General features: G+C 39.6%; 1 protein-coding gene across 1 annotated transcript in view; it reads right to left on the reverse strand.

Moving 5' to 3' along the window:
• Positions 1-349: 349 nt before the first annotated feature.
• TAFA4 (TAFA chemokine like family member 4) overlaps positions 350-25,380 on the reverse strand; it is a gene marked incomplete at both ends in the record, with an annotated part of 50,428 nt that continues 25,397 nt past the window's right edge. The window contains 2 exons of the mRNA XM_082487901.1: positions 350-501; positions 9,869-10,024. Coding sequence (XP_082344027.1) covers positions 350-501; positions 9,869-10,024 — 308 coding nt within the window. The remainder of the gene's footprint in view (positions 502-9,868; positions 10,025-25,380) is intronic.

Raw genomic sequence — 25,380 nt, forward strand, 5'->3', positions numbered from 1 at the left:
TCCAGTAGCACAGGAATCTAACTTTAGGCGACAGAGGTAAAGACCTTGGATCCATGTAGTCAGTCTGCAAACTGAAGAATTGATCCTGGAACATGATTATCCCTCTAGCACTGGTCACAGCTGCATAGTTTCATTGCTCATTAAAGACTGAAGCAGGGCCTTCTTCAGTTTGATTCCAGCACCCAATAACTTAACTAGGCTGGCAGTGAAGGGGCAGTTCTAACCCAACATTTGTCTCTCTGAGAACAACTGCATTTATCATCACTTTCCAAAACATTGAGGAGTCCATTACTGGTGCTCACTCACAGGTGCAATGCAATAAGCAAGTGCTATCAGCAGACTGCCACCTTTAAACATAGGTGATCTCTGTACTTGCCTTTGTGGTTTTGACTTTATTTCCACTGCTGCAAGACCAACCTGAATAGTCTGGTAGTACTTTACAGTCTTCTCCATCCAAACAGGGGTTCATATGACACCACCACTTCTGTAGGACAATGGAAGCTAGAAAAAGAAATAGGAAAAAGAAACAATACAATCTTTTTTTTTTATTACTGTTGGTTTTATTAGGGAGGTTGTCTGTGAAATGTTCGATTGCTTGATTTCAAAAGGTAGAACCAAAAGTTACTGTTTTAATAACTAATCACACTGATTGTGTTTGAGCTAAAAATGCGACTAAAAAACCACCAGAACACAGAAGGGTAAATGCCATATGCAAATGGTGAAGACAGGCAAGCACTGCCAGAGGCTCACTCCAACATTTGAATTAACCTCTGGAAGTTCCTTTCTGTCTCCACTGACTACAAAGATGACTTGCCTCCTTCATTTACATGCTTCAGTCAAGTACCTACTCTAAGGTGGAATGAAACTAAGGCTTCTTGTTTAACCCGGATATGCATATGTGAGACTGGATGAAGAAATGCCATTTTCTCCCTTCACTGGGTGGGAAAATAGAATCGCACAGAGACGTAAGCATGTGAGGTCTGTCAGCTAATAGTGCAGATAAGAAACCACTGGAACACATTAGATTATTAACTAAAATCTACTTGCAGTTACGCTGCCAGTTTTGCAGTATGTTTTGGAAGACTACAGTAGTACACCTTTACTGTGCAAATTATTAATTTTCTACCCTTAAGCAAATTTTCATTAATAGGACCATACCTGTTATTTTTACAAATGTAGTCATGACTTTATAATACTGCTGTTAACAAGAGATATACTTTCCCACTAACAGCTGCAAACATCTGCATGCATTTCTCAGTTTTGCATTGTTCATAGGACTTATCAAATCCCAGAAAATTATTATGAAATGTATTGGTTCACAATCTAAAATAATTTCAATTGCATTTCAAATAAAACATGGCTTAAAATGTTGATTTGGTTAGCCTGCACTATGCTACTATGTGCAAAAAATATTTAATTGCATGCTTTAAAAGATACCACATACAAAAGAGATGAACAAAAATAATTTAGTCTACTTCTTGTAAAGCACTTTTTTTCCTTTTAATTTCAAGGTAGATTCATACTTCTGCAATGTTCAAATTAGAGTGACAAGCAGGCAAGCTGACATCAGGATATTGCTGAAACGTTCATTCAATTACTTTTGTTTTGCACTTTCAATCTAAGCCTACATGAAAAGCACTATGAAAAATATACTTCTGGAACACCAGTTTGGCTTTTATAAACTATTCTTTCAATCTCAGTCTCTTAAAATTATCAAATAGATGCATGATTCCTTTCACCAGTCATTTGGATCTTTGATCATTTGCATTGATGCTGATGGATTGTTGACAAAACAGGTGAAACTTGACTGTGCTTCCTAGCAGGTGAGGGATCATTTCCGCTCCAGACATATGGTCCAGTCATCTATTTTATCTCTGCTACTTTCTAAATTTGTTTCAATTGCTATACCATATTTATTTCAGGTACACACAGGCAAGTCTAGAAGGCCAGATTCAAGAAGACCGAGGGCATGTGTAGAGGACCCAAAGCAAGCAGGAGATCCTGGTAGCAAGCTAGCCGTGTCTTCAGTGCTCTGCTTGAAAGCCCACGAGTCCTCCTGGGAGGCCTGGCTGCCGCATTACAGAGCTCTGCACAGTGCAGTTGTGAGCACATATATGGTGATATGCTGAGACGTCACTTGCACTCTGACACATGAACATGCTTCCATATATTTAGTGCTACCCTAAAAACCTAAGTTCAACTTCAGACCTTGAAAACCACCTCTCACTCACCTGTCTCCTGCAGGTACCTAGAACCACTTGTGCCTCAGCTACTCTGATAACTCCTTAGATCCAACTGTTTTCATACTGATTTGGGTGCAATATGTTTTGAGACACACCAAACATGGCAGTTTCTTATTTATCTATACAACCTTCATCAACCTGCTCCTAACGCCCGATTAAAGAAAGCAAGGCATTAGCTGACTGGCCAAAAGTGCAGCACAGGAGTGGGTTCACACAGCATTATTGACCAGTTGTGCCCATGCAACTTTCTGGTCCACGTGGACCCTGTGGAGCTGAAGATAGCAAAACTGGCCCATCATCTCCAGCAGTACCATCTTCCATTAAAACAAGCACAGACGTGAATGGGAAACATTGCTGAGTAAATCTCTAACTCAAACAAGATCCACGAGCTCTTCAATAGACTGCATCGTTCACCTCCTATTCATCTCTTGTTTAGATACTTTCATAGAAAGTGACTCCTACCCTCCTGTTGACTGATTTCTATTCTGTGCAGATACCTCTCCTCAGATTAATGGCAACACTTTGAAATACTTAATACAGATCTTATTCCATTAGCTTCCAGCAAATCCCCAATTCTTTGCTGTAGCAATCCACTAATTCTTACATACGTTTTATGTCCAATTTCTTTGTAGTAGTCCACTCTGCTGATCTATATGTCCTAACTGGCTGCAGCTGTTTGTGTCAAACACACCCCTAAGATTAGCCCATTAAAATTCTCCATCAGAGCTTTCAGCTCGTCTTCATAGCTAAAGTTCTTTAACTATTATTGTCCCTTTGACTGTGTGACTAACTGGAGGATATAAAGGCTTCCTCTTCTTTTCAGATTGAGGCGCTCTTGGAGAGTGATGACTTTTCTAAGAAACGAGAGCAGCTGTGTCACTCATACACAACCACCCACATGAAGGGAGACTGCTTTAGTTTGATATTAGCCAGCTGATTTGCTGGAAATCAGCCAGAAACCAGCCAGAAATCCTGCCAAAAATAAATCTGCTGACATCGGTCCCTAGATAACATGACTCCACGGAAACAATAGGTTCATAGAGAATAAAGCCAAAAGGTGTTGCTACATCAACTCATCTTGACTCGTGCAATTCACTGTGCTGTGTCCCCAGTTGTGTTTGGCTACACAGTGTCTTCCAAGCCAATCTGGAACAGGTGAAGAAAGAAACTTCTCCCATTGTCATCTTTTCTGACAGTTAAACAATCTCAGCATGAAACACGCAGCCTTACTTTTCTTCCTCTTTCCGCCTCTTCCATTATGCTTTCTTCTACATTACAGCACTTGTTAGTAATCATCATTTTCTCCCTGTGAAGGTATTGAACGTGCTGCAATCAAGTAAGGTTTCAATCTTCTGCCTGATAAGCTGAGCTGATTGAACTTTAGTTTCGCACCACAGTGCATTTGTCTTTATTAACACAGTTATTTCAAACAGGTTCAACTTCCTGTGAGTAGGACTATGCCATATGACTGCCTTGGGCTTGTCATTAATTATTCCTTTGCCCCACCGGATGAAACCCATACATTTTTTTGTCAGGAGAGATTCTATATTTGCTTTCAGGTCACTGCTGAAAATGTTGCAGAGTGTCAGGTGTAGAGCTAAGCAGTGTGAAGTCCCGGTAGGCATGTGCCATTTGACTATCACTTCCAACTGATGCCTCTGTGGAGACGTGTGTTTTTGAGGTATGCTAGGTAACTGACACTGAGCAGTGCACACAATGGCATATGGTTCAAAATTAAAGAGCTTACAAAAAATGAGACTTAAATCCTCAAACGTATTTAGTAACTAAATATTTAGTTGAATACATTATACATTATCTTCCAAGGTAACTTGGAAAACCCAGGCTTACACATATTAAACCCAGAAACTATCTGTATTTTGAAAAGTCCTCTAGAAATGGAATCAGTAGTGTCTGGCAAACCTCTTTTCAGAAAGCCACATAAACTCTCATGATCTGTACTCCAGGAATTCCTTGCTAATTGGATATCATATCAGCTTCTCAGTTACCTGCATAAGATTGAGATCAGCCTCTATTGTCCCTAAGTATCTAGACCTTCTCAAAATTGGCACAATACTAGGGTTCTTCTAGAATACCTCAAGTATTCTGAAATACTTTTTGAATTACAACAACTGATCAGAGACCTATTAGTCAGCTTGTTCTGACTCTAAACTACCCAGAATTAGAATTAAAAAACAAAACAGAAGTTTATCCCAGTAGATGTTGGTTAGCACCTTCTTTAGTTTACAATAAGTTATAAAGTACCTCCTCATCCTGTTACTTAACAAAAGAACTGTGATACTGATCCATCTCAGCATTAACAATGACAATATTTCAGGCATTATGGGCCAATATTTCTTTTGAAGGATTTCTGTGTGTTCTATTTGAACAACCAAATTCATATTGTCTTTATTCTGGACAAATACAGATGTCTTCCCTACTCCACTGGATTAAGCTTTCTTCCATATAAATTTTCAGTACACTATTCATTCTACTGTATATTTCCTTTTTTTCTTTGAATACTGACACAGCATTAGCATCCTTTTGAATTCTCAAGTATTTTGAAATCCATTCAAAAACAGTGGGAGGGAAATCTTCTCAGCTATTTCTTCTTTTATCTGTTTCTTACGTATTGATTTTTTGTTTTCTTGTTTATATACGCTCTCTTCCCTTCAGTCTGGAACCCAGATAGGCTTTCAGCCAAACTTGTCCTTTTTCTTCGTTGCAGCTGTTTGGCCCTACAGAAAACTTTTAAACAATTCTTTAGTTCCATTCACATTTTTTCCAATCTAAGTGTTTACTCCTCATAAATTCTAGGACTAATAGAATTGCCTGGATGGAAGATGATTTGGCTAGTGATGATGTACTTAGAGGCATTTAATGCACTTAGCTAAGATAGCTACTCTACAGACAAAAGTTATTAATGTTTTATCTTCTTGGCACTAGCTGTTAGATAAGCTGGAGGTACTTATTCAAGGATGTTTATTTCCATAAAGAAAATGTGTATAAACAAAATCTCATGACTACTTTAAATGAAATTTAGTCATTGACAGAAGAATGGTTTGACCTCTGCTAAGCAAAATTTTCTCTAGTTGCAATCAAGTAGTATAGCTGCAACTCAGGGCAGGGTATACAGGCTGTGTGGTATGTCCTCTCGGCATATTTAAATACTTTCTTTCTGAATTGATCTACAGCAGCATTTCTCAAAGTGTAAGATGGGCCTGTGCTGGGAAGCTCAAATAACCCCCAGAAAAATGAGGTGTGGACACGTACAGAAGAACTAGACTTGCTTTTCTTGTTTGCAAATGCTTGTCAATAGCTTTCACAGTTAAGTTCAAACATACAAGTGACAGAGTTTCTTGTTGGATACAGTCAAAATGCAATTATCTAAGTAACTGTTATCATGGGCAAAGGATAAAAAACATCCTGATCCAAAGAGTTCTTACCCTGTACTCTCATCTAAGCTATCACAACTGATTTTACTGTCCTTGTAAAAATCCCATAATCACAGAATCACAGAATTTTCAGAGTTGGAAGGGACCTCTAGAGATCATCTAGTCCAACTCCCCTGCCAAAGCAGGATTGCCCGGAGCACATCACTCAGGACTGCATCCAGGCGGGTCTTGAAAATCTCCAGAGAAGGGGACTCCACAACCTCCCTGGGCAGCCTGTGCCAGTGCTCTGTCACCCGAACCGTTAAGAAGTTTTTCCGTGTATTTGAACGGAACTTCCTGTGTACTAACTGGGAAGATCTGGGATCCAGAATGCTGGGAAGATCTCAGTCTATAACAAACATTAATTTTCACCTTCATATCCTTCTTTTTAAATGAAGTATTCTGACTTCTCCTACTACCAATATTTAAAGTTTCCGAGATGAAAGACACCACAGAAATGCAAAGCACTCTATAAACATCTGTTAGGCCCTACAACACAGTATTACTGCACAACATGGAAAAGGACTGATTTGCAGCAATCAAGGCACTTAAAACTTTCACTTCATGTATTTGCAAGATTTAACTAGTTTTTATTTTCCTTTCTGCACCACTTCAACTCCTCTTCCTTGGAACTCACCTGGATATCCATCATTCTTCTGTAACACCAGAGTACTTATTTTCCTCCTTAGAACATACCATGAGAAAAAATGCCACCTTTGTGTGTAGGTGTAGGCCTGAATGTAATTATGCAAACAACCATCCTGCCTTGACTCACACAGGGGACTTTCCTGAAATTTTGGTAGCTGTGAATATTAGTACACGTATGCACTATCTCTCTGAGCAGGGCTTAGCCTTAACATATAATGCTGCTCCTGTTAACTGCTGCTTTAAATCTGACCTTGCGTAAAATTCTTTAGCATCTGTCAACCTATTTCAAAATGTAAATATCGAGCTGGCCTATGACTGTATCCTAAAAAACAGGATGATGGGCTTTATGAGCCTATTTCACGGCCTATATATACACAAAAGGGCACAGTGCCCAATACTTATCAACAAGGAGCTCTGTGTGATGAACTAGGCTCTACTTCCACCCAAATTAACAAACAAGCTGTCACTGAAACCCACTGGGATCTAGGCCAGGAAACCTATATTTTGCAAGACTGAGAAAACTAAGGAAGAATACCCAACTAAATTAAAAACCTGTAAAATACTAAAACCAGATGTACAAATTTACAATAAGAAAGGCTTCTTTTAATTTGATTACAATTTACTGGGGAGAAAAATCCAAATCAGTTATGGCAGAAAGCTGCTCAAATGTCAAGTTCGAGTCCAGAACAGAACGGTAAGTACAGTTTGTCTAGACTTTGCTAAAGTCACAGATCTTTGCAGTTTTCCATATTCTGTGAGAATCTATTTCTTGCAGTACTCTTAATTTCTCATGCAGCATCTACCATCTATGACCAGTAATATGCTTGCCCGGTTTAGCTCTGCCTAAAGGAGAGCTAGAATCAACTCATTGTTTCCTGGGTTGTTAACACTAAAAGAGAAATCAGACCTTCATTTAAAAATAGCAAGAAGCAGCAGACTTCTGTAAAATCATCATACAGCTCTCGACAAAATTAATTGTAATTATTTAATTATATAACCATCGATTTGTTTGGTCAAGAAAGGAAAACATAATTACATTCCAATAGCTTTATAAAGGCTGCTACTCTACATAGAACGTGAAATACGATCCCATTTACTCTGCTCCAATGGTCTGTTTGGTGCTGCCCAAGAACAGTTGAAACACACAAACCCTGAAAAGTCCACAGGCAATGTCAACATAAGACAGACCAATTTCATCCTATTTACTATTGCTTTCCAGCATTACTTGCAGAGTTATTTTCCTTTTGAGTGCATGTGGAACAGACTAAAATCCAAATGGAACATATTTTCTAAATCCAAATAGAACATACCTAATCATATCTGCTATAAACATCTCTACGCACTAAGCCACGTTTTTCCAAGAATTCCATCTCTGTGTGTAAGACTAAAAATTGTATAGTCTGACACAACAGGTGGGTGGTACTTTCTGGACACATACTCATGAACTTGAACTACATTGTTTTCTTATTTTGTCCAAACACAGTTAAGCACATCAGTAATTTGAGGGTGGACATTCACTGGAACAGACTCCCCAGGGAACTGGTCACGGCAACAAGCCTGTCAGAGTTCAAGGAGCGTCTAGAGGACACTCATAGTCATATGATTTAGTTTTAGAGTCATGACATGTTATGTGTCCTGATAAGACATTAACCACTGGTCTTCACCTAGGTGGACAGACCGCCTTTACTTAACCCAGAAAAGGAACATGTATAATATTATACTTGTTCAATAACTTGTGCTGCGAGGAGCAGGGAGTTAGAGTTGATGATCCTTATGGGTCCCTTCCAACTAGAGATATTCTGTGTTTCTATCATTTGAGGTAGGAACTACAGGTACTGACCACCATGTGCATGCCATGCATGATCAACAGCACAGAGATGATTGCTGCCCTAACGTAATGATAACTACTACTGGATAAGGTCTGAAGTTCAGAGAAAATACTTTAAAAGACTCTATAAAATCTTTTCTTTTAGTTAGAAAAGTAACTCTGTGCTTTGGGCATGTCTTTCCCTTTAAGCTCAGGGCAAAAATATAGGCAAATTAAACAGCCCTGCATTCAGCAAAAAGGTGCTGGAAAAGAAAATGAAATGTCCATATCAGACTGAAATATGCAAATTCAAGACATAAAGTGTTTCTAGCTTCCACAGTGTAGAAGCCTACTGAAGGATATGCATAGGGTGGGAGAAAACACATCTAATCCCGAGGCTAAAGAAAGATAGTTATAGTTTCTGTGCTACAGCAACTGAATAACATTGAGTGTAGTCCCAGACGCTTGCAAGAATAAGCGAAGCATGTGAAAGCATTACCCTAAGGGCCGAGGGGGAATCAAAGGCTTTCACTTTAGAAACCAAAATCTTAAAATTTATAATATTTTGTTCCATTTAATTTCAACTATACTTGAAGAAAAAAGAGCTACTAAATTCATCCAGCAACTATTTGCATTGTTCGAATTAAGCTTCTGCGGTATCATGCACTTTCTGTCTTAGAGTGACAGTGTCACTTTGCAATCCTTAAGCAAGTTTAACACAATGCCTGACTTTTATTATCCATTGTATGTAAAAGTATTTTTACAAGGCATGAAAAAAACTAAGCATCTAAGCATCTGTCTTGGAGTAACTGTTTACTCAGTTAACAACAAGAACAGCAGCCTTTCCAGGGAATAGACTCTGGGTAACCCACAATTTCTGAACTGCTGGTAAACCAGAGAGGAAAACGGTGGGGGTGAGCTGCAGAGTGAACTTCTGGGAGGCAAGTTTTACGTAGCCTCAGAATGCCTGGTCAACATTACAACCAAGGTGAGATTTTAGCTTCAGTGTATATAATCAATTTAATTTCAAATGAGCTATACTGCTAAAAGCGTAAGGATGGCAATGTTGAGCTCTCTGAGGATTTCAACATCTACCCAGGAAGGTGCTAGACTAAGGCAGCTGTACCACATTTTTCCTTCATCAGGCAGGCGTCCTGCCTCAGACACCATGTCCTGTGCAGCAGTATGCTTGCTTTGCTCTCCAAACTCCAACATATTCGGGGAACACACAAAACTGAATAGACATGGGGCATCATTATAGCACTGATGTTCAGCATAAGAAACCATTAGGCACATGAAATGGTGAAACAACCATCTAGAGAAGAGCTCTCAAAAATCAGATGACCCAGCACTATCTGCATGCCCAGTCTTAGGGCTGCATTTATTATCCAGTGACGTTTCAGCCAAGCTGCTAAGTCTAAAGACAACTGGAAGGGTTAACATCATAAGCTTGAATTTCTCGGCTTATGCTGTTTTCAGACTAGTTTTAAAGGAGAATTCTTGTGTGAAAAAATTACGAAGTTTTATTGGCACAGACACGAAATGGACGAGTACATATATTAAGAGGATTAATTACACTCAGATTTATGCACAGACTCATTATCATCAATGCACAGAGATGTTTCCAAAATTAACAAAAGGAAGGATTACGCTTTTGAGGCAGTGGGAAGTCAAACAATCAAGGAGACTAAACTTTCAAACAATCTTAATGAACCATGAGTGAGCGGGAGACTGCTTACCTTCCACACACGAGGGCTGAGCCCTTGTCGTACCAGCCACCTGCCCTGGGAAGCAGGAGCACTTGACTGTTTGCGATCGTTCTTCAATCCGGTTCTTATTGCAGCAACGATGCACTGCCACAACCTCGCATGTCCCTTGCTTGACTTGGTACTGGCCTGATAATTGCAAGGATAAGTAAGTGATGGAGAGCAAAACACCAGTGCATAAAGAAAAAGCCAGTTTTTACAGTCCTACAAGATACTGAATCTCTCAAAGGCCAGTTTAAACCCCAGGAAGACAAAGGGGCAAAGCATCTTGTAGGATCTGGCTTATTCCCCAAGTTTATCCTATTCTTATTAATATAGATTAGATCATCATAACAAGTCAATTTTCCAATCTATCTTCCCTGGCCCTTACAAAGCCATAGGGAGAAAAGGAGATTGGAGTAGTCAATTAGATGGATTAGACAAGAAGAGATACAGAGACAGAGCGCACTGCTCCTTCCTTTGGCTTCCTGTCTTGCATTAGGTTTTATATTTAATTATTTCCCTTCATAAATGGACACTACGGACAGGATAATATTTAATGGAAAGGAGACTTATCTTACATAGTAGGGAAAGTTTCTAACATAACAACATGTAAGCAGTGCTTCCTATGCCTATCATTGCAGGTAGGCTAAGAACAAGGTAGGCTGAAAAGCTGTCATAGTCAGGTTTTGTCAAAAAAAAAAAAAAAAAAAAAACAACAAAAAAACCCCAAAAAACAAACAACCAACCCAACCCCACACAAACCTATATAGATTTCCCGAGTTCCCTCCCAGCCCATTTTGAAGAAATCTGTCATAAATGTTCTACCCTATTGCTTTCCTCTCAAGGGCCTTTCCTGACAATTCACTGTCCTCTATTTCTGAGTTTATTTCCCCATCCTCTCCCTTCCTTGCTCCTGCTTTCACATCTTAGCTCCACTGATCCTTGCACCTGACCATTTCGTCCACTGCCAAACTTACTCTCCACCCTGCCTAAAACCCTTTCTCACAAAACCCCTCTCCTCTTTGCATAAGTCATTTCCATGTCCTCAATTTTCTGAGCAGCCTTCAAGTGCTTCATCTTGCATTTGTCTCGTCTTATTTCGTGTAGAGCCTTAGATGGCTCTTATCTGTGTTTGTAAAGCACCTTGTAAATTAGCAGCACTACAGAACAGGGTGGGTTTTTAATAAGTGAACTAGACAGAGAGACAACGCTGAGAATAATAAAAATATTCGCCATCAAAGCAGTACAGGCTCCTCACATGAGATGAGGCTATGGTGGAGATATTGGTGTAGGTGTGGGTAGCATCAAAGGTACAGCAGACTAAAGAAAGGCAGGTGAAAGGGAGAGCACTGGAGGATTGTCCTGTTTCCTACCTACTCCATACTTGCCCTGTTTTGAGTTGGTGGGGTTTGGTTTGTTGTTTTTTTTTTTTTTTTCCAGTATTACTAACTAATACCGGACACAGGATTTTGAGATAGAGAATACCTTGGTCTGATGCAACATGGCAAGGCTTACATCCTTATAGACAAAATCTTATTGAGTGATTAAGATCACTGTACATCTTGGGCAGAAATTTTTATGAGTTGATTAAGTGGGAAATAACCTTCAAGAGAGTTAGCAATGCAATTTAGGCTTCAGGGTGTGGGGGAGAGGAAAGTATTCACATATATATGAAAAAAACTTTTTAAAAGGTTGGCTTGGCAAAGTTCCTTTGCTGTGTCTATTTTGATTTCCCAAGTATTTCAAGCACAGCTAAAGGGCTGCCTGACTTTTGTTGCAAAATTTGTATTCACAACAACCTCAATAGACAAGTAACTATGTATATGCAATCCTGGAAAGGAAATTTAGTCTTGTATTTGTGTACTCAACATGTAAACAGAAACTATATATACAGAGGTGGTTTGGGTTTGGTGTTTTTTTTGTGAGGGAAGAGCTACACTGTACTTTTAAGCAAAATATGCTACAGCAGAAAAATGTATAATGTGCATTTTACAGAAAGTTGGAAAAATGTTGAAGACAGCATAAAAGTATTTTACATAGCTACTGTAATAAGTTTATTGGCAGTGTGAATATTCATGCGAGTGCCTGATACCCATATCATAATAAACATGAAAAACAAAAAAGGAAGAAAAAAAGCTACCAGCTTGTAGGACAGTGGCTTCTCTGTAAGTCAATATGGAAAACAAATACACTAACAGATAAGTAAATTTCCCATGCCACTTCATTCCAAAGAATTGTTCTACGAAACACCTTGCATGACCATGTTTGGAGGTAATAAGCAGATGGCCAGGGGTTCTGACAGAAAAGATTTTGTAAAATGAGGTTGTTAATTTAAAAGAGTATATTTATTTATTTAGATATTAGATCTACAGCCTGAGTCAAAACCCTTTGGACTAAAAAGGGAAATTTTCCATTGGTTTCCATTTTACAGTGGTGATCCTGCATTCACTGGAGTCAACAACAAAATTTCTGTTGACTTCAGGAGAGCAAGGTCACATTCTGGCTGTCTCTTGAGAAGGAGATTTTATAAAGGAGGGAAGAAAAAGCAAAAATTTGGAACTGCTCAGGCCACATACTCGTGTTTGCTATGTATCTCATCTGAAAGACCAAGTGGCCAGGTCTTTTTAATTAAAGTCATTATTCACTAGACATCAGATGCCAAGATAAGAGTAGAAGCTGTTTTTTCAGAAGGTACATCATAAGGATGGACTAGATCCAGCTCCAGCAATCAATAGGTAGCTGAAAGAATGTCTTTTTTCAAGCTCAAACCCTGCTTCCTTTAGGTGAACAGTCCTGTTAAGTCAATACCAAAATAAATCAAACAGGTTGGCCCTGAGCATACAGCCTTAAAAACCTGGGGTTCGCTTTCAATTATCTTGTTTGAATTTTAAAGCACTGACGCTGCTCCCCTGAAGTGCCAGGAGTCAACAGGCACACAGATGTTTGCAGAAGGCAAAATTAAGTTACCTCATAAAGGCACCCTTTGGTTTAGTAGCTGTTTTACTGTACACTTATTCATGCTTGGTAACTACACAAGCAGGTAAGAGGAGGTGTCCCCTCTTCATCTGCTGGCAGGGGTAGGATGCTAAGGTTTGAAAGTATTGCTGCCATGCAAAGGAAGACAGCACTCTCCTCCCTTGTCCCTACTGCACAGCTCTTACGGAATACAAAAGTGAAAGGTACTAAAAAGCCAAAGACATCTGCATGCATCATTTGCATTAATTGGATTGCCCTTGTAATAGTCTTTCCCCTCCTACATATTCACATCTATATTTCCTCCTGCTTGTTCACGCACATCTTAACACTTTTTATTCTGTTGAACACCACACACATTTCTTCTTAATATTCAGACACATCTGTGAACAGGTGCTGAACAAATGCTAAGTGTTAACACGCTAGCTTTCTGTCCTGCTTTTCTCAGTGTTCAGCAACCTAGAGGACAAGCACTCAGCTTGCAGACTGCCTTTCAGATTTAAGAGAACTCACAGAATACCTTAAAAACTAACCATCAAGTCAGTCTATTCTCTGCCTAGATCTACTGAAACCTGTTGTATCTACATTCATGTGCCCAAAGGTAGAAAAAAGAAAGAATGTAAGAACGCTCTCCTTCACATTTTAATCTCCATCTTGCACTAGATAAACCTTCATCTCAGGTTTAAAGTACATTTAAGGTACAGCTGAAAGCATAATGACAGAAAAACTCACTAACAGCCTTAAAGTATTTTATAATCGATGGATTCTCAGGAAGCCAAGGCATTAGAGGACTGAAGAATTTTTAAAGTATGAAGATCACAGTAAGTGAATTCTATGCCAGACACATCAGGAAAGCCATTTCAGGGAGAACTGCAATGAGAGATAGGGAGAAAGCCAGGCTCTGGAGAGTAAAGCCCCTTTGGGCTCACTTATAAAAAGCCCATAAATTCATAGCTCTTCACCTGTAAGCCTATTCAGATCTGCAACCTAAGGGCTGTCAATATTTGCAGTTGAAATTCAGTTACGTCTTCACATTTAAATAAGAAAACTCTCTAAGGAGAGATACATTTTATCAGCAACAGTACCAGAGAAAGGTTCTTGTCATAGAACACCTTCAGCATACCGAAGAAGGGATGTCTACCAGCCAGGCACTGCGGAGGACAGAGGATGAATGTCAAAAACTATGGGGCTCTGGAGTACCTCTGATAAGGAGTTTGGCACGTGTGTTGCTCTCCATATCCCAATTTCTTTACAGCTTAGCTTCCCTAGAAATACCAGCGCTATTCAAGTTCACTAAGGACACTTTCCCTGTCTCTCCATACAGGGCACAGACATAATAGGATAGGACTTGCTAATGGAAGCAACCTCCAGGACACTCCCTGCTATTAATTGTGCTGCCTTTTGTAATAAGGCCTACAAATAATAACAGCCTTCAGGTGCCCACATCCAGAATGCCTCCTAATGACCTCGTGGACTGGCTACAAAAAGGCTCTGTGACCATTTCTTTGTTATCTGTGGGCTTTCCAGCTCAGAAGATGGTAAACTGTGTAGAGCTGCTAGGCAGCCTTCCTTCACAGTTTTCAGAGAAGACAGTCATCATCTCTGAAGAACAAGAACGTACAAACGATATTAGACTTGCACATTACAAGCCAGCACATGTGTTGTGAGTAGAGTTGACTGAATAATCACCACTGAACTGTTTATTCTCAGTTTAATACATTTTTTCAACTAACATTTGTCAAGACCTTATTTTCACTTTCTTCATAGAAGTCAGGGGGCAGATACGCAATTAATGCTTCTGAAACTCTTTGAAACCCTCAAATTAAAAGAGGGAAATACAATTATTGTTAATAAAATATCAAACACCACAGTGATGTACTTCAAAACTACAAGGAAAATATCAAAGAAAGAGGGAGGCTTTCAGACAGTTGCTAGCCAATTCTGTCTACATCCATTTCATCTTTGTGACTAATTCTAATCACTCCCAAGGAGTACTCTTTCAATGTAATATACATGCAGGCAGCATGCCTTTATCAAAAATCCCAAATAACCTCTTCTTTCTTCTAATTTCTTAGCCAAGAAACATATGGAAAATACACATTTAAAGAGAGTTGTTATCTCTGTCTCATAAGCTGCCCTCTTTAATGAAGAAAGCAACTAGTACTGTGGAGAACAGCACATCTGGATAGCAGGACAATATGACCCTAGCTCAGCACATTTTTCAGTAAGCCTCAAAACCAGCAAGCTTGGTCTGCACAAAATCAACCGCATCATTTATTTAAAGGGGAAGAGGATATCTGTCAATAGTGAGATGAATGGCTATGGAACCTAATATTGCAGACAACAGTAAGAGAAACAAGTCAGTTTAGAAGTCAGCACTGATGCTGTTTGGAAGAAGAGAGCACTCTAAGAAGTTTGGTGCCAGTTCATCATCTGTTCCACCTTCATCTCACACCGGCTTTTGCTTACAAATATATGAAACACGCAGAAGCACAAACCAAGAGGCAAATATCCTTAGAAAAACACATATATTAAGGGAAATAACATTTGCTACTTTTCACATTATTTTTTTTTCCAAACATATTTATGAGAACCTCTCCAGCTCATGATGGTTTTTGGGGGGGTGGGGGGCAAAGAGGAGAAGGGGTGTTTCTAAAGATGACGCCTTTTCTCAAGAGACGAAGATAAAAGTCACTTGGAAGGTAAAATTAACACACCATCTTCTAGGCTGAGAATTTCAGCAGAGTCTTTCTTGACTACCACTTAATCAGCCACTGGATTTTTTCATAATAATTTCACATTCACGTCCTGACTTAGATGCTCTCCTTCCTCAAGGATATACAATATTTATATATGTACTTTCTCATAAATTGTGTCTGAGTATACAATTCCATCCAGTTTCACTTGTAAAGTTTTACCTTTTCACTTGTTGGCAGTAAGGCACTGTTCAGAGGTAGTCCAGAAGTGCCACCAAAGGCCAGTTCAACTGCTCTACAGATAAATGGACAAGAAATAGCTTCCCATAATAATCTGCCCACGATAATAAGCAAGGTAAGATGTAGCGCACACACAAAATAAAAGGAACAAGGAATCCATAGAATCATAGAATGGTTTAGGTTGGAAAGGACCTTGAAGATCATCGAGTTCCAATCCCCCTGCCATGGGCAGGGACACCTCCCACTAGACCCGGATGCCCAAGGCTGCGTCTAGCCTGGCCTTGAACACCTCCAGGGATGGGGCCTCAACAACCTCTCTGTGCAACCTGTTCCTGTGCCTCACCACCCTCAAAGTGAAAAACTTCTTCCTAATGTTCAGTCTGAACCTGCCCTCTTCCAGTTTGCTATCCATTACTCTCACATTCCTCAAATACATAGCAGTATTGTGATTACTACAGCGAGCACCTGTAACAAAGCAAGTAAGCAAAGATACAACGATATTTCAGATGAATGAATTGAGGTTGATGCTCACCCAGTGTGCAGGTTTCCAACCAAAGAGTTTCTCGCACCCCATAAAGTTACAGTCTTTGTTCCAATCAAGACATTGGTGCTTCATCGGCTGTGGAAGTCAGTAGTATAGCATGTGGAAAAATCACAATCAGCATTTTAACTGAATAACCACAGAACCAGCACTGAACCACTGTAACTTGTTTTAGGCAAGAAGTGACCCCTGAGGAAATGAAAACTCCCCCCCAAAAAGCAACCACTTCGAGAGGAACCCAAGGGGTACAGGAGATCTAGATGTGTGTTTGAAAACAAGGTGAGTGACCTCAAACCCTGATAATGAGACAAAAAAAGTTAATGAAATCAAAAGAATAACCTTTCAGTGCAGGTGGAGGAACATGCTGACACAGCTGGAGAGAATCATGTAATACAGTGAATTCTTTGGTGAGTGTCAGAGGTCACATCCATATGGAGATTAAAGTCCCCTGGAATAAGTAGCATAGGTGACCTTAGATCAGACACAAGCACTGAGACTTCTCCAAGGAATGAAGCATTAAATTTGAGTGGTCAATAAATCAAAACAGCTGAAACCAAAGTAGGTGCCGTAAATGGGCGAGGGAGGAGGGAAAAGTTGCTGCAAATGAAAAGAAAGGTGGATGAAGAGTGACCTGGAAGCAAAAACAAATTAAAACATGAGCCTCTCTACCTGCAGGGGTGCTACGCCAAAGTTAATCAATAAGGACTGCCTTTCAGCCAGGCAGTAACATTCATCCTGGTTCAAGCACACATATCATTTGTACAATCGAAATCTAAGAGCATAAAACTTCATAAAGTACCTTGGAGTAAAGTGGTGCTATTCATTTCCTGCGGGAAACTTTCTACTGTGTGACTATTTTAGGTGAAGCAGAGAAGAAAATACAAGGGAGAGATTTGGTTTTCCATCATATCTTGTAGCAAATGAGCAACATTGTGCTCTGTAATATAAAAGTATTTCCCACGTGTCCTATTAACATTCGCTCTCACTATTACATGCAGACCACTTTTTCTCTCATTTGTTCTTTCCTTCACAAATTCATCATGAGAGAAAGGGAAAAAGAATGAAACTAGTTCCCTAGAGAGATTTCTGCTTGCCTGGAGAAAGCAGGTTGTCATGGTTTAACCCCAGCCGGTAGCTAGAACCACACAGCCGCTCGCACACTCCCCCAGGTTGCAATGGGGCAGAGAATCAGAAGAGTAAAAGTGAGGAAAACTCATGGGTTGAGATAAAGACAGTTTAACAGGTAGAGCAAAAGCCGTGCACACAAGCAAAGCCAAGCAAGAAATTCATTCACTGCTTGGCAGGTGTTCAGCCATCTCCAGGAAAACAGGGCTCCATCACGTCTAACAGTTACTTGGAAAGACAAATGCCCTAACTCCAAATGCCCCCCCCCCCCTTACTTCTTCCCCCAGCTTTATATACTGAGCATGACATCATATGGCATGGAATATTTCTTTGATCAGTTGGGGTCAGCTCTCCCGGCTGTATCCCCTCCCAACTTCTTGTGCCCTCCCAGCCTGCTTGTTGGGCAGTATGAGGAGAAGAGGCCTTGACTGCCTCGCAACAACCAAAAATATTACGGTGTTATCACACTACTCCCATCCCAAATCCAAAACATAGCACTATACCAGATGCTAGCGAAAAAGTTAAGTCCATCCCAACTGAAACCATGCCACAGGTACACACATATCCATATAGGCCAGGCTTACGGTTATTCACCAGCTTGCAAGCAAAAATTACATTTTCTGCCCCGATTGTGAGGACTGATGGCCTCTAAAAACAGGGTCACCCTTGCCACAGGAAAGCAAAAGCAGCATACCTGGGACTGAAAACTGGGAAGGACTATGCCATCCACATCCACAGCTAGCTCTTCATCGGTGGCAGAAGCCATCCTGACTAAGACGTCATCACTGCAGCCCTGGTGGGCACCAGCGCCCAGGTGAGCTCGCTGTCCCCAGCAGCCTGCTGCCATTTGCAGCTGCTCACCAAACCCAAACCCAGTACTGCACTTGTACAATTTATGACTTCACATGCATGTCAGAAGTGCCTCTAATATTATCCTAAACTTTAAGAAATTAAAAAAGAAGGAAAAACTTGTGCCCTTCCAAGCATTCCTCCACCACCTGAAACATCAAATGACCATTTTAGACTTAGCTGTGCAAAACAAGTGTTTGTAATCTACTAAATACCAGAGGTATTTTTAACCCAGTTCAAGGTCATTCATCAGACATGAATGATATTTGTTTAGAGAATATGAAACAGCAATTGTGAGCTAAGTCATTAGGCTCTGCAGATTAAGCAAAGGGCAGTTGCCAGAAAACAAAGTAGATGTTTAGGAAAGAAGTGTTTTCTTCGTTTCAAGTGAAAATTAAATCTTTATTCTCATGTTCAAGTATAATGGGTAAAACCGAGGAGGGCAACCAAGGGAACTTGTAGTCTGCTCCATTTCAGTGCTCAAAACAGCTCAGATTTACAAGGTACAAAAAAACTTCTGCTTTTCTGGTTCTTATTTTTTAAATGCAAAGAAGCGTTTCCCTCCTTTAATGAAATTATTTTTATGGGAGTGTAAAGTAATAGGACTGTGCCTGAATTTGGCAGTTAGAGGTAGGCAAATGAATAATTATTCATTAGTTAACCCTCATTTGAGAATCTGCTCAAGAAAGATCCAGAAATAACTGTTGTCATTAAATGGTGTAGTTTACAAAGGTTTTTCCTGGTTGTCCTGTTTGACAGCCTTAATTTAAAAGACTGACTTTTGGCAGTGAATCTCTTTTTCCATTAATTGTTCTGTATTTATTAAAATCATGCAGCAGTATTTGTTGCTACTAGAAGAATTGTCTTTTGCAAAAAACAGGCCCAGTTGCTAAGACTGCAAATTTGAATGATACATTTCATTGCTGAAGTGAGATGAAATTTTCATGCGATAGGCAAATCAGGCAAATGGAATTTCGAGAAACGTTACAAGCAATCAGATCGGTTAATGCACTGGGCACCAGGCCATCAGCTCCTCAGCTGGTCTTTAATCCCTGGAAAAGCCCCTATGTCTTGATCGCCACTGATTAATTATTTTCAGAGTTTGCCTCATTTTATATCAGGTTTTATATAGCTTTAATGGTTATCTTGGGTTTATTCTGATGGAATGGACAAGGAAAGCATCACAGCAGTCCAAGTATAAGATCCAGCTGCCAGTTAAGCAATAACAGGTCATAAAACTAAATTGCACAAATGCATTTTTAATTCTGAGTGACATGAGGACTTTTAAATGGTTTCAGCATGTGCAGACTGTATCCAACCTGGCTGAACAGCTAATTGAACTTAAGCTATTTTACCTATTATATCTGTAAGTGCAAAGCGTAAGTGAGGTTTCCAGAATGCCAACAGACTTTTTTCAGTCAGTATTACTGAATGATGGGGTTTTTTTCTTATAGGGAAAAAAAATAACCCTGCAGAGTACCCACCATTTTATGCTACACTGTAACAGTCAAAGAGACAACAATAAAATATAGTCACAATCAAACAAAATGAGAATCAGAACCTGATAACAATTTCCCATAGGCCCACTTTATAACCCATGACCATGACTTATACAGCTAACGATAAAACAATAATTAAAAAGAAGGTCAGAATTCAGAAGTTGTGAGGGCCTGTACATTTCCTATTTCATACCGATGACTCTTTTTCAAAGCTTCACCATTAATACCTTTTTTTTTTTTTCTTTTCAAGGTTCTGCAGCCTCTCAACTTTCCCTCTTTAATCTTCTTTACCTAAAAATAAAGGGGCAAATCTAAAATTTTGACATGTCAGTTGCAGGCTGTAGCCCAAGAAAATCCCAGAGAAGTGCAGTTTGGAGAGCCATATCTGGAGATCCTTGCTCAATAACTAGATGCATGCACAAATGGGTGCTGCTACAATACACATCCTATGCTGATATTTCACCTTATTCCCTCCATTGTATTTATACTATTAAACCTATGATCTTATGCAGAAAAAGGCCCTTTTGCAGTCCACATACTGCTTGTTCTACCCAAATTTGTGGTTTGTTTTTTTTTTTTTCCATTTGGCAACTAGCAACAATAAAGATATTTCACCCAGGCTTACAATGTAAGTTGCTGTGAAAAAGCTATATGAACCAGTAAAAAGAGTGTTAACAGACCCTTCCCAAAAAGGCAAGAACTAGAGGTTAAAACATTCTTTCTCTGTTCCACAGATCCCCTTCCAAGCACCTGAGAACCCAACCCTTCTTCCATTCATATTTAAATGGACAGTTCTTGAGAATGATTAGGTAGATCATCCATTTCAATTAAGCCATTCAGCTTAAAGTGAAAAATTAAAATATGACTTTAAAATGGTACAGAAGATACCGTATCCTGTAACCTGTACAACAGGAACAAACCAGAGAGTATCAGAAGTCTCCCTCCACACCATGTCTTAGCTTTGACTAAAAGAGACTACAACTCTGGGAGAAAGTCTGAAAGTTTTATCCTTGAATCCTATTCAAGCCTCACTGTCATCACCCCAAGGACTAAGAAGGTTCTTGACTCTTGTAGATCATTGTATTTTGGAAGGGTTTTTTCTACCATGAGATGGAAGTTTTCTCCCTGATAACTGAGCGCATTTATTTTGTGATGTAGCAGTGGCAATAATATGACTTTCCTACAATGTATGTAGCAAGACAGTCACTGACTTAGTCCCAGGACACTTGACAAAGCATATTTGGATTGGAGGCTCAAAGGAGGTAGAATTGAAGGGGAAATCTCAAATTCTCAAGGGCTTTTAGATAGCCAGTTATGTTGGCAATGAAGTCTATTTGAAATCAATGGAAATTAGATGTTTAAATAGCAGGAAGACACTTGGATATCTTTCTAGATCTTGGCAAAAAAAAAAAAAAAACAACAACAACAACAAAAAACCACCATGCATCATCCAGAAAAGGGGACATATTTCATTCACTACAGAAGAGAGGGACTGCCCTTTTTAGCAGGAACACTTGTCACAACTGGGCAAGTTGCAGAAACAATGTAGTGAACTTGTCTTTCTAAAGTATCCCAGCTAGCTTGACAGATTTGACAAACTTTTATTCTTACCAGAAAACAACAGGCTTCCTCACCTGGTGAATTTTCCCTTGGCCCTAATGAGATTATCAGCAAACGCAGAGATGAATTAGAATTGTCATTAAGGAGGCAGAGCATAAAAAATGAGCCACAGGAAAGGTCAGAGTAATGAGGGTGAATGAAGAAGAGCACGTGCCCTGTCACAACCACTGCAGATGTGAAGGAAACAACCAGGGGAGAGAAGCAGATGTTCCTGTTAAAGCTGTGCAAATTTGATGGCTGCTTTCAAGGATAATGGAGCAGCTATAGGTGGCAGGAGAGGGCACGCCGTTAACTTCCACAATGCTGGTTAGACTCCCCCAAGAACCATTGATTTTAACAGCAATGCTCCACCATCTCCCCTGTCTAAAATTAAAGGTGACCTGGTACAGTTGTCATTAGTTCCACTATCTTTTCACAAAGATGGTACTCTAATTAAAACGGTTGGGCTTTCCTCTTGCAGTGTGCACATTACAAAGGGGAAACTTTTAAAACATTTCTTCTGATCATACTTTCAAAAAAAGAAAAACCAATGTCAAATCAACAATTACACTGCTTATTTTTCCTACTTTTAAAAACTGTGTTAATTTAAACTCATTAGAGAACAGTTTCTGCTCATGTGGTTGGCTTTTCTTGATCTTAAAAGATGCATTCCCTCACTGGCAAGATAAATTGTCAGAATGGTAACGAACTTTGAAAGTCTGTGGACGTCATCAGATATAGTGTCCTTCTGGTACTTCCTTTAACTCAGTGTCCCACGAGGGACACTGTGGGAAGGACCAACAGGCATTGCTTGCGATAGCTGTTCTACAGAGTAGTAGGAGCTTCATAAAGGCAGATTCCTATGCAAGACCCCTTGCTTGAAGTTCCCGGGAACCCAAGAAAAGGTCAGTTTAATTGGTGGTGGGTCACAACAGCAGAAGTCAGCAACAACTGCATTAATGAGTCAGCACTGTCATTAATGAGCTGTGAAGTCCTTCATCGTCTATGTATCACACTTGTACAGTGGCTGAATAGGCTATGGTAAAAGACTTCTCTCCTGCTCCCACCTGTTCAACTCCTGTTACTTTCAGAGCTTCCTAGGACACGGTGTGTGGTTGGAGTGGCTCCCCCACACTGTTCTTCAACTAGCCTCCCCTTTAAACATGAACTACTCCACTACCTCCCTCTGCTGACTTCCCCCCAGTGCCCACACCAAAGGACTCATGTCTGATAGCATCATCGCTGCCCAGCAGGTAGTTCTCAGCAGCAGTGAAACTGGCCAGAATCACATTAATCTTACTCAGTTGGCTCAATACAAGAAAACAGCAGAAATTCTGTCTCCTATCTAGATAAGAGGGAAGGAGACAGCCAGAAAGAAAAACACAGCCGCAGCAATTTTTCTTGGGCGGATATGTACTTACTAACAGCCCTGAGATTTCCAACTAATTTCACACTAACCACCTGTCTAATGGCACTTCCAAACACTACCAAGCAGATCTGGATTAGAAACAATGACCTTGAGGTGAAAGGCTCTGTATCTCATTACTAATCCATTGAGGCTTCCTGTTTTCATGTGATTACATCTTGTAATTATTTACAAGTGCCTCTTTCAAGCACAAGAAAATACAAGAATTTCCTTATAGCGACTATACACCTTTGGAGCATGCAAACCTGACCATTTGAGATTAGGCAATATAATTAACATATTTGTTTCTGCATTACCACTTCCATGAAGAGAACTCAATTGTCAGCACACTGACAGTCCTGGTTAGTCCAGTTTAATTCTACCTTGGCAAACAGAACATTTAAGGAAAATAATTCACATACCTGGAGAGCCATGCCATAACTTCTTTAATGAAATAGCCTGAATTTTGTAATATAAAAATACCTACATTTCTGCATTAATAAAAATCTTACAAAATTTTATTGTTAGGCAACAGGCATGGCATTATTCACCATGAAAGTGCTGACAAAGAAATGGCTCTTCAAAAGTCTTTTTGTCATTTTATATATGATTTATTGCCTGCGAGCTTCCTGTTTAAATACTTCTAACCTAGTCATTTATTTTTTACTCATGTATTACATATGAAATAAGAGAAAATTTTAATAGAGGTCTCCGAAAAGTTGCTTCTGAGCATGTAAAAATGTCAGTACAGAAGTTAAGGCAAAATTTCCATTTATTTTGGGGCAAAAGTTAAGGGAAAGGCAAGAGAGGGGGAAGATTTAAAAGATTCTAGAATGAGTATAAAATAGTTATTTGGTTTAAAACAATAAAATACAGCAAAAGATAGATTCTGCTGTGATTCACTGGCTGTGATAAGGAAGAATGCATCTAGGATGAATATTTTTATTCATTCTGAAACGGGTGGCAGATGGCCTGAGGTTATCATAAATGTGTACACTTTGGAAGTGGCCTTAGCTAAGGCTACCTAAGAAGGTACCCATCTTCAGCAACATAACCCCAAAAGAGTTCACTTCTAAACAAGAAAGCAGGTTTTCCACTGTCAAGTTCTAAGCATCCTGTGCTCTGAGAAGCTGAAAAATAATGATCTGTCTTTAATCACAATAACTCAAAACTATATAGCAAGCTAGATCAATGAGCTGACAGTCAACGCATTCAGAATTTGATCTGGCCATGTGTAGAGTATCCCCAACTCCAAGTTACACAAAGTGTTGGTTTACAAGACTCAGTATCAGAGAGACTCAGAACTTTAGATATGGCCTTTAAAAACATCTGACAATTCACTTAAAATATCCTACATTTACAGAAGAAAATGTGCCACACAAGTTCACTGAAAAAGCAGGGAAGCACCAGAACATACATCCATTCCTAGCACTTGCAGTTCCACATGGGGCAGCTAAATGACACATTTCAGCATCACCTTTTCCTCAGGGACTGTTTTAACTCTAACACATCCTAGCGGCATGACCTGAGCAACGGAACCATCACAATGATGTAGGTAAATGTGATTCCCCCAAGTACCATGGCAACTGCAAGAAAGATAACATCCACGAGAGAGTCCCTGAGCCACGCGTTCTGCATTGGTTGTGGATGGGACACTCAAAGAAAAGTGTGACAGTTCTCACAAGGACTTCTCTGCTGCCTCTTCATAGAGCCCACTTAGGTCACAGCACACTATGTTTTGATGACCCCAGCTGGCAGATGATTCCTAGCAGAAAAACTTGGAGAAGTTTTCAAGTATGGCTTCCATACTGACTGCAACATTTAGGCACCTGAAGGACTGAATCACTGTATTTAGTATAAATTTCACTCCCTTCCAAAGATTTAGGTACAAGTACCTTAAATATCAACAGTAAAAATCTCAGACCACCAACGCCCTCTTGTTAGCTACAAAGGCTGCCCTTTTTTCCTCCTCTTGAAATCTATTCAGACTGTGAGCTGGGGTGGATTCGTTTCCAAGGTGCCCTGGCTTCACATTCATTCTTTCACACAAGCGAGGCATTGAGAGCACTGAATGGCCACCTATAGGTATCTCTCACAATAAAGTGAACAACGGGGTGTGTCAAAAGAAGAACTCGGTTACCCTCCCACTGAGAACTATTCCATTGTTCAGTTTGTACTCATTAAATTTTGCTAACTATTAGACATGAAGTCAGACATGTTATTTGGCAACAAACTTGACAGCTACTTTCAATGGACTAGAAAAAACAGCATCATTTATCTCCTGCAGGAATGTATTTTGCACTCTGAAATTAAAAGGTGCAGTCTCTTGAAAATCCTATCTCGTTTTTCCTTTTTTCTTATTTATTTAAAATAGTTGACATATTATCTGGAACTTTGGTAATGTATTGTTATTAAAAATACACTGAAATTGTGTAAGAGAGAATAGATTTCTGTTTCTTTTAATGTTCCTGTCAGCTTAAACCAGAGGGATTTTTTTAAATGAACTTTTTACATGTCCATCAAATTTCAGTAAAAATTCCAGTAGAGAAGAGAAAAATTCTGTTAATCTTGACCCT

The sequence above is a fragment of the Vanellus vanellus genome (assembly GCF_965231255.1).
Source record: "Vanellus vanellus genome assembly, chromosome: 9".
In the NCBI taxonomy this organism is placed as follows: domain Eukaryota; kingdom Metazoa; phylum Chordata; class Aves; order Charadriiformes; family Charadriidae; genus Vanellus; species Vanellus vanellus.